General features: G+C 36.4%; 1 protein-coding gene across 1 annotated transcript; it reads right to left on the bottom strand.

The window, feature by feature from the left end:
* Positions 1-4,633: 4,633 nt before the first annotated feature.
* Positions 4,634-9,038, bottom strand: LOC112186026 (putative leucine-rich repeat receptor-like serine/threonine-protein kinase At2g24130). Its single transcript, XM_024324378.2, has 2 exons — positions 5,495-9,038; positions 4,634-5,327 (listed from the first exon to the last, which is right to left on the bottom strand). Exons 1-2 carry the CDS (start codon positions 8,109-8,111, stop codon positions 4,915-4,917), a joined length of 3,030 nt encoding a protein of 1,009 aa, XP_024180146.1. The 5' UTR covers positions 8,112-9,038; the 3' UTR covers positions 4,634-4,914.
* Between the last annotated feature and the right edge of the window lie 1,086 nt (positions 9,039-10,124).

Here is a 10,124-nt window from a genome sequence, read left to right as displayed (position 1 = left end):
TATTTTTAAAAGTGCTGTCAGTACATAAAACAATTGCAGAGTGTGCTTTGATCCACAACAGCTTCTAAAAGCAACCTCTGGGCTGCTTCTAAAATCTGCTGCCAGTGACCTATAACTTTCAATTAAAGCTGCTTTTTATTTATTTACCAAACATAATGAAATCTAAAATTTTGAACAAAAGCTGATTTTTTTAAAAGCGAAGCAATCCCAAACGGGGCCTAAGTCTCACTTTGAGTGTGACTTAGTTTTTAGTTTTTTTTTTCTCCCTTTTTTACTTCTTATTAAGTGGTTCTTTTTTACTTCCTTTGTTTTTAGTTTTTTTTTTCTTTGCTAGTTGGTGCTTGTTAGAATACATAGATTTTGTGTGGAGTCTCTTGGTAATATTTCGGGATGTTTTCTTAATGCCTATTGTAATCTAGGGTTCAGGCTCTACGCCCACCCCCAATGTATTCTACAATTTTATTAATCAAGGCTTGAGAGTAGCCGCATCAGCCCGTTAAAAAAAAAATTTCCCAGAAGTTCCATATTACCTATATAATTTTATAGTTTACATAAAATAATTAATTGCTATACATGGTCCCATCATTTAATACAAAAGTAAATTCAAAACAATATGATTTAGAATTTCCTTAAACTAAATTCATTGAATTTTTTGGTGTAGTTATTACTGATTAAGATCCAAGATCAACTCATTTTAATTAGATTTAATGGAAATAAATTTTTTAATTGAGAACCAAAGTATTTTCTAGAACCATCTACATTGCAAAACAAATAAAAAAAAAACTATGATCTGGATTAACAAAAAACCCTTTATAATTGTCTGCTTGTTCGACCCCTCTAAGAATCACTTTCGGGTTTCGTCACTAAAAGTCACTAAAAGTACCAAAATGTAGGCAGCTCCCTAACAAAATTGCTCCCTCAAAATTCTTCGTGGTTGAATTGATAGAGATAAAAAAAAAATTATTGAAGATACAAATTTAATTGTTCAAAGGTGTTTTGGTAAAATTAAGGAGGTGTACTTAGCTTTTTAAGTATTCAAAAAAGTGAATTAGAGGCTTTATAAGTAAGAGGTCCAGATATCAAATTTGGAAGTCAAACTAGAACCACCCAGTCCTTCTTATTTTCTTCATAGTTTTTTTTTGTTCTCTAAATGTTTTTCTTTGTTTTTTTTTCTTCTTTCTCCCAATGCATACTAAGCCTCCATTGTGTGTGGCTTTGGATTTATTTAGTCTTTAGGTTCGTATTTTTTATTATTATTATTTTTTAATCTGTGGGCTTGCATTCTTTTGAAAGATGTTAGTTTTATTTATTTATTTTATTTCTTTATGAGTGAGTATGTTGCAAAGAAACATAAACTTTGTTTTACTTTTTATTTTTATTCGGGATTCTGAGTTTCTTTATTTTGGATGTAAGTCCTAAACAGTGCGTGTGTTGAGTCATTAATGTACTTGTTACACTATAATAATATTTTCAATCTCTTTTCTCTCTGTTTTTTTTTGTCAATACGAAAAAATTTATTTCTTTTTTTATATAGTAGTCTATTTGGCATTCAACCTATTACTAGAGGAAGTCTATTTGACATTAGTTTTGATTATGTTCTCTTCTCAATCTCTCATTTATTTTATTTAATAAAAATTATTCAAAAAAAAAAGCTCATATCTATGTGAATTCATAGAGCTAGGTTCCGATCATCTTAATATTTGTTCGACTCGTGTTGATTACCCCATGAATGGGAGTTTGTGATTGCCACTCTCAAGAAGACCATACATGGGTAGAGATGCTGCTTAACAGTAGACGGATAAACAACTTGCACAACAAGGTATTACCTGCCACTCAGATTGGGATATAGTGATTGAGCTGTTTTGGTATAATTCTTGTTTTCAGTCAATTACTGGATTTGTGTCGTGATCAGAATTAGCTCCCTTATGTGCAGAAAATAATGCACACTACCTGTTCGAATAAATGCCTCAATAAAATTTGAATCGATATATGTTTACATGTTCTGTTTTTGAATTGTGGGCGGAATATATAGTTGTGGATAAGGCTATTCTGGGCAATAGTTTCATGTGCCTTTGACCTCTAGGTTGCCGTTCTTCTTGTATTTGATTGCATTATAACTTCACAATACATGGAATGATTGATATCCCGCTGCTTTGCCGCTTGTTGATCTTGTTAGTTGGTAGATGATATCTTACTTTGATATTTTAGTCAAAAGTTAAAACACAAAGACGGGGAACTAACCAGCAATGGTGACTGAGGTGCTTAATTTATGTATCTTATTTATCCTCATAGAGAGGAGATTCCATGAAACGTGTCAAACAGTTCCATAGTGCGAGTGGTGAAAGTAGTCCAACTGTTAAAGGAAGAGAGCTGAGCTGAGCTTGGTTGTATCACTTTGGTTTGAGAGGCCAAGGTGAAGATGGGTAAGGTCTTGGTCATGGACCTGGAAGGAATGATCGGCAACCTCCTTGCTAAGCTTTTATACGGCTTGGAAAGGTCTGGAAAATCACAGATAAAGAAGCCGCCGGGCCATTTGGGTGATGGTGTAGGAGCCAGAAGTTTAGGGGCAAGAGCATATATAGGCAGAGTTGGATAACTGAAAATTTTATTCTTCAAAGAGAACTCTATAAAAATAGTTTTTGATTTTAACAGTCGGGAACGTTTCTTTTGATGATACTTATGTCAATTAGAATAAAGTCTAAATTTTATTTTAATCTATAGTTATGAGTTTAAAGTTTAAACAGAACTTACGGTGTTATTAAAGTGGAAGTCTTTGGATGAACCCATGTATTGGTCGAACTTAACAAATAGAGAAGTCAGCCCATCAGAATCAAAACACAACAAATAGTTCAATATTTCTCAAAGCCATAATGAAGACATCGACTGTAAAAATAATAATGATGAAGACATGGAGAACTAGCAGAAGAAAAAAGTGAGTGAGTGAGGCCTTTCATATAAATTGTGTTCTAGTCCATTTCTTCTAATTACTGGTAGGTTAGATTCTTTCCTTAAATATAACAGAGAAGGATTTTTCTATATGTCGTCGTTAATGGTTTAGGAAAGTTGCAAGAAACCAGAAAACAAATCACTTTTAACCATATAAAGCATGACCAATTCATGTTTTCAAAAATACTCCACAAATTGATGCTATGTATTTTCTGATCGGAGCATATGTGCTTTGTAGTTCAATTCTTGAGTGCGAACAAGCATGAGAAAGGAACCAGCGACCCAAAAATGGATCTAATTGTACTTCGTCCTTGCCAAAATGTTGCTTCACCTACCTTACAAGTTACAAGTAATCTTCAACTGAAACAGATTCTATTTCTTACAAAGTAGAGACAGAAAATAGGATATGGGAATTGGGAAAGAGGAAGTGATCATTGAGTAGACTTCATTAGTTTTTCTTTAAATTTATAGACTAATTCAATTTGCTAAAACATGTATATGCTGATTAGCTAATATAATTTGGATATGCTTCATTTACTAAATTTTTCTTGGATTTTTTCTTAGACTGAGGCTATTTGATTGATTAACTTGTTGATTTCTATAATTTATAGAATCTTCTGCTCATATCAATGTTATATGTGTATGGTATTGCCATAAGTTGATATCTTCTGTGTTCAATCATTTAGCACCAGAGAATATGAGATGGTGATAACTATAGTTTTATGCTGGAAGCCACTGGAAACAGCACATCTTTTACAAGATCATGACATGCGGAAATGGTACACCCTGAACTTTTTGGTTGACATTTGACAATATCACAATAAGCAGCAAACTTCAAGAGCGTTCATATAAATCTATATATAGCACAATGCTACTGGCACTAGAGAAAGTCAATTTAGACTCATTCGCAATCTTTTGTCAATTTGTGATTACTGTATCAACAATTTGGAGTCTACAATGACTGTCTGATCTGCAAGTGGAAAATTATCATCTGCATTCTATTTTGATGACAAAGAACTTGTTTGATGCTGAGTCACTACTGGTTAGTAGGTTATGTCACTGAGCACAATCATGTATTGGTAATCATTGTGTTTTTGATTGTTTTCTCTTTTGATGCCCTTTCATATGGCATTCACTTTTTTTGGGTCTCAGTTCAGTATCTTTCATATTATCTCTACTATGTCAGGCTACTAGGTTTTGCATATTTTCAATATGCTTGCTGATGTTAGGACCAATGGTTTTCTGGTTATTAAACTCACAATAATCTCTAACAAAGCAGAGCTTTGCTTCTTAATCATTCTTTTCAATCTAATTAATTATTAAATATGCCATTTTCTACAACTTGGGTGTCCTAGGCCATCTTATATTAGGTTCACAATAGTGGTCATTGTACAAATAACCATCGCCCACTCAACTTAATTGTTACAGTCGCATATGCATAGGTGGGAAGAGCACAGTGTAGTGCACCCAATCATCATTGATAATTGATTAAAAGAATAAACACCACTAAAGCCCCAAATAGAAATATTATTCCAGCATGGGTTTGTTTGGCTACTATTTCTGCTTTATTATGAGAATACCAGTAATATAGTTCTGATTGGATTAACCTCCATATCTGTTATCACTTTTGAGATACTAAATACTGTATCCCTGCTATGTGTTTATACTAGGTTGTCACTGTAGATTTTCTGTTTTATCAGAATCTTGTACTAATCATCACCTATGATGAATGCTGACTTGTTTCATACGAGATGCTAATTGGACTGACATAATTCAGCTATGTTTGTCTAGTGACGACACCACTTTCAAATCCAACTAGCCACTTGTTCTTGTCCTTTACAGTCAAGAATTGAAGAGATCTTATGCAGTTTGCAAGACAATATCACTCAGTCGTCGTAAGTTCAAATCCATGATAAAAGTAAATGACAACAGCATCTCAATTTTTCTACAGAAGTTACAGGGTAGATGCTAGTCGTCATCTAGGGTAGACGAAGAAATTCCTAATGAAGAGGCAAATGTTGCAGTAGTATCCCCACCAAGATATCTCTTCAGCCGATCCAAATCATCTGCAGCATCGAGCATTGTAGGCCTAGTGGAAGGGGACTCCTGAGTGCAGAGAATACCCAACTCTATCATTTCTCCTATGGCAACATCCCACATTTTTTTCATCTCAGGTGGCTGATCTCTAGAAGCTCTCACCAAGGAAGAGTCGAGCACTTTGTCAACCCTTCCATGATAATGGTTCTTTACCCAGCTGTGCAGGCTTAGTCCCCCAACAAACATGTCATCTGTCGGCCTTTTTCTTGTCACCATCTCGAGAACAAGAACACCGAAGCTGTAAACATCGCCTTTTGTAGATGTGTTCGATCCAAACCCATACTCTGCATACAATTAACAAAAGAAATGGGATGTGGTTATCATGGAGCTGCATTTTGGACCGCATTTAGTACTTGGAATTATAACTAACTTGGTTACAAGCTTGAATTGCCTGCTTGATAAGTATATGTTTGGTTTACAATGCTTAAACAGAGGAGGGATAAATCTCTACCTGGTGCTATGTATCCAATAGATCCACATAATAAACTTGCAGTAGAGTTTCCCATGTTCTCAAGACCTGCATTTCCCACTCCTCCTCCGGCTATCACTAATCTTGCAATCCCAAAATCAGAAACTAAAGCAGTCATGCCATCGTTGAGAAGAACATTGCTTGGTTTCAGGTCACAGTGTATAACTCTGACCGGAGAGTAATGATGAAGATAGGCCATCCCTTCCGCGATGTCGCTACAAATATTGACCCTCTGAATGAGACTCAGATCAGAAGAGCCTGAACCTAGACCGGCTTGTGAATGTGGATAGAGACGGCTATCCAAGCTACCATTTGCCATATAAGGAAGAACAATAGCCTTGAAATCAGGTAGGCTGCAAGCTGTTATGATCCTTATAAGGTTCCTGTGCCTAATTCTCCTTAAGACTTGGCATTCTCTGTTAAAACTTTTTGTTGAATTTCCAGATTGTAAATGTAACACCTTGACTGCTATGGTTGTCCCATCTGGAAGGACTCCCCTGTAGACACGTCCATAGCTCCCCGTGCCAATCAGTCTCTGATCATCAAATCCACCGGTGGCCTCTGACAGATCTCGGTATGTAACTCTTGGGAAATTCTGAATCACTTCAGGTTGTGTTGGTTTCTTTACGGTTGCAGCCCTCTGGGATGAAATCAGCACCTTAATGCGGCGGAATGCAATCACACAGCATATGATTGATAAGGATGTTGAAATGAATATGACTATGACAAACATGATTATGAATATGCGGGAGCGAAACAAATGCTTTGTCCGAGGGCAAACATGTTTCGCAGCAACTTTACCACAAAGATGTTTATTGCCTAAGAAAGAGGTATATGACACTGATTCAAAGATGCCACCAGAAGGAACCATTCCTTTGAAGTCATTAAATGAAAGATTTAGATATGTGAGTGTTAGACTCTTGTTGAGGCTTAGGGGAATCCTTCCTGACAAGTGGTTATCTGAAACATCAAGAGACACAAGGTTCTTTAGCTCACCTATGAAATCCGGAAGGCTCCCTTCCAAAGCATTGTGTGAGAAGTTTATGAGCGTCAGTGCGATACAGCTTGATATCTGTGGAAAGATACTCCCGCTTAGGTTATTTGATGAGAGATCCATCTCTTGAACATCTTCTAGCTTGCTGAGCTCAATCGGTATGGACCCTTCAAGGTGATTGTGTGAGAGGTTTATGAAAATTCTGATCTCATTCAAACCTGATAATTCCGGGGGGATGGCCCCTGCCAATCTGTTGAATGATAAGTCAAGCTTGTACAGTTCTGTGCAGCGTCCTAATGATGGAGGAATGGTTCCAGATAGGAGGTTGTTGTTGAGGAACAGATAATTCAGCATGGCCAAATTTCCTAGACCGCTTGGGATATCCCCGAAGAACGAATTATGAGACAGATCAAGCAGACCAAGATGAGGAAGATGGCCAAGTGCTTCTGGTATCGTGCTGGTGAAAAAGTTGTGAGATAAGAAAAGCTGTTCCAAGTGTGACAACTGACTTATGTTTGCTGAAATTGTTCCATTCATAAGATTGGAGGTCAAATTCAGGACCACAAGCTTGGATAAATTACCTATATTTGAAGGAACTGATCCAATGATCTTGTTTTCTTGCAGCAACAGGTATGTAAAGTTGACACCAAGTCCGCCAATGGAACTAGGTAATATTCCTCCAAGTCCCATACTCGCCAGTTCAAGCTCCTCTAGACTAATGCAATTTGCAAGGGCAGTGAAGAATGGATCGAGATTGGTGTTTCCATCATGGCTTACCATATTATTATTTGATAAGTGAAGATAGAGAATATCAGGCAAGTTTTCCACAAGTTTGACGGGCAATTCACCTGAAAGATGATTGAACTCAACATCTAAATTGACCAGTGAGGTATTAGTCAAAGAGAGAGGAATTTCTCCAGTGAATTGATTGTTGTATAAATTGAGGGTCCATAGGTTTGGACAATTTCCAATTTCTCTTGGAATTTTCCCTGAAAGAAAGTTGTTGGAAAGGTCGAACACCCTTAACAGAGAGCAGTTGGAGAAGAGAGCAGGTGGAACTGCACCAGAGAAATTGTTTTGCAAAAGAGTAACAACTGTGAGTTGTGAAGGAAGGACTAAGGAATCTGGTATAGAACCACGAAAGTTGTTCCCCTCAATCCGTAGATGATGTAGGTGTCTGAGTAAGGAAAGTTCAGGAGGGATAGTTCCATAAAAGTGATTGCCTACAAGCTCCAAGTAACGAAGGCGGGTTAGATTTGAAATGATAGGTGAAAGCTGCCCTACAAGTTTACGATTATGCAGAAGGAGTATAGTTACACGATGATGCTTTTTGTTGCACCCAACACCGGTGTAGTTGCAAACATCAGTAGCTTCATTCCAATTAGCTAGAGTGGAATTTGGATCATATGTAATGGCCTTCTTGAACTGTAGAAGAGCAGCCTTATCTCTAAGCAAAGAGTGATGAGGATTGTGGTGATGACCTATAACTGCATTACAAGATGTAACAACAAAATGCTGTAATAGAAGAAAGAAAATGGTTTTGATGAAGACCATACTGGTAAACTGAAAGAGCCTGACAATAATTTTCTTCTCTTCTACTCTCATTGTGATTCAGAGCAAGAACTAGGCAATAGTTGAAGACTTAAAAAAAAACATTTTAAGAGTGTTGCACAGTCATTGGAGATCAAAGAGAGAAATTTGGTTGGATGGGAAGGTGGAAAATGATATTTTTGAAGGAGAATTCAATGGGGGTTATGATTTGTGGAGGGACTGTGGAAACTCTTTATCCTTTTCTTAAAGTGGTTACATTTGCACCATGATGGTAGATAATCAACTGGACATATATAAATTGGTAGCCATACATAGGGCCATTTATTAGGATGGTGCTAGATTCATGGAAGATTTTCCTATATTGGTAGGGCATGCGATCAAAAAATGTTAGAAGGTGAAACACACATGCACATATGGTGACATGGAAGCATAATAGAGAAGAGATGGGGGCGGGGGAAGTTGACATTTAATATATTCTAGTGCTATAATTGCTGCTTGTGTATTAGGCCACCGAGTCAGAGGACTAGAGAGCTCTCATTACTTGTTTGAATAGATTGACTCTGAAAGAAGATAATGTCAGCATACATTCCACTTCAACTTCGTGGCTCCAATTGGTGATTTTAAGCTAAATCTTAAATCCTTTTCAAGTACAAATTGAGTTTGGTAAATGAACAAATTCAGATTGAGATGCAGATGCTGGGGACAGTTAGTTGAGGAAAGCTGACATTGGAGAAAACAAATGAAGGGTGCCAAATGACTGAAGTTCGATTTTGTAGATTTAGCTTCAAACTTCCGGGTAGTCTGCAGTAAATCAACGTATTAATACATCTAGTGCAAACCTTTTGTGCCGTGGTTAACCCATTTCATACCAGTGTGGTAAGCTACTCTATGAAATTGGTCTATCATGTATTTTGATCCATTACAAAACTTCCACCTTTTCATTGTTCAAACTTCAAAGTGATCACTTGAAGTTACACGACCAGATTTCTAAAACCACAATTCAGTGCATGTTCCAATGGACACAGGTAGTAGTGGAAATCTCCTAACACCTACTTGTTCTGAAAAATGGCACAAATGGTTGCATGTTTTCTTTTACATTTCCATTCAAGCAAGCTCCTAGAAGCTTTGACTTAAACTGGCCCCATACCTTGTGATATTTAGTTGGTCTTAGCGCACTCAAAATTACCTTTATTCAAAAAGAAAAAAGGTTAGCATGCTTTCTCTGTCTAATTAATTATGAAGAATTATATATCTCTGGATTTTCATGGATAAAGGACCAGAGAATTGAATCCTGTATAGGTGCCTATATATAGATATAGACCAGCAGCTTGTGAATTTTCATACATGTATGTTATGACATAAACCTTCAATCATGTTGTACAATAATGTGTTCATGATACTAGAATCACGTAATGGAAATCTGGAAATGAAAAATCTACCGATAACGACAGGTTTCACATTGTTAATCATACTGAAAAGTGAAAACTCACTAAATTAAGTACTTATGCCACTCATTGTTTGGGACTGCTGAAACCGTTGAACCAAATATTAATGTATGTAGGATCTATCTTTCTTTCTTTCAGAAGGATTTACCTTTTAAATGAAATCTCCATGATTCTCTTTGACTAGATCAAAATAATTATTTTCATATTTTGCATATGTTACGAAGTCACTCAAAGTAAACAACCAATTCATGCCAATATTCTAAAAATCCCCCTAGACGGCCATCTAGGCGCTAGGCAGTGACCAGCCACCTCGATTTATCTGAGCGGCGTCTAGACGGACCGGGTTCAAAAAATAGTAAAAGATACTCAAATTAAGTTTTTTGTCAAATAACTTAAAAAGAACTCTATATTTATAAGTACTCATTGCATGCTTAATGTTTTTCTTATGCTTTCAATTAATTATTCTATTAAGTATAGTTTTTTCACTTATTTATATGTTGTATAATAAAGTTGAAATAAACTAAACATCTGCCTAAGCGTCTATGAGGAAGGCTTCTCCCCACCGCCCGCTTACTGCCTAATAGTTTTTAAACATTGATTCACACTTGTAATTTTGATCCGC

This window comes from Rosa chinensis, chromosome 2, assembly GCF_002994745.2.
Source record: "Rosa chinensis cultivar Old Blush chromosome 2, RchiOBHm-V2, whole genome shotgun sequence".
Classification (NCBI taxonomy): domain Eukaryota; kingdom Viridiplantae; phylum Streptophyta; class Magnoliopsida; order Rosales; family Rosaceae; genus Rosa; species Rosa chinensis.
Note: the sequence above shows the minus strand (reverse complement) of the source record. Positions and strands in the feature narration are given on the sequence as shown.

Coding starts and splice junctions, on each gene's coding strand:
- LOC112186026 (XM_024324378.2), bottom strand. CDS start 8,111: ATGAGAGTAGAAGAGAAGAAAATTATTGTCAGGCTCTTTCAGTTTACC. Junction 5,328..5,494: donor TATTGGATACATAGCACCAG/GTAGAGATTTAT, acceptor AATTGTATGCAG/AGTATGGGTTTGGATCGAAC.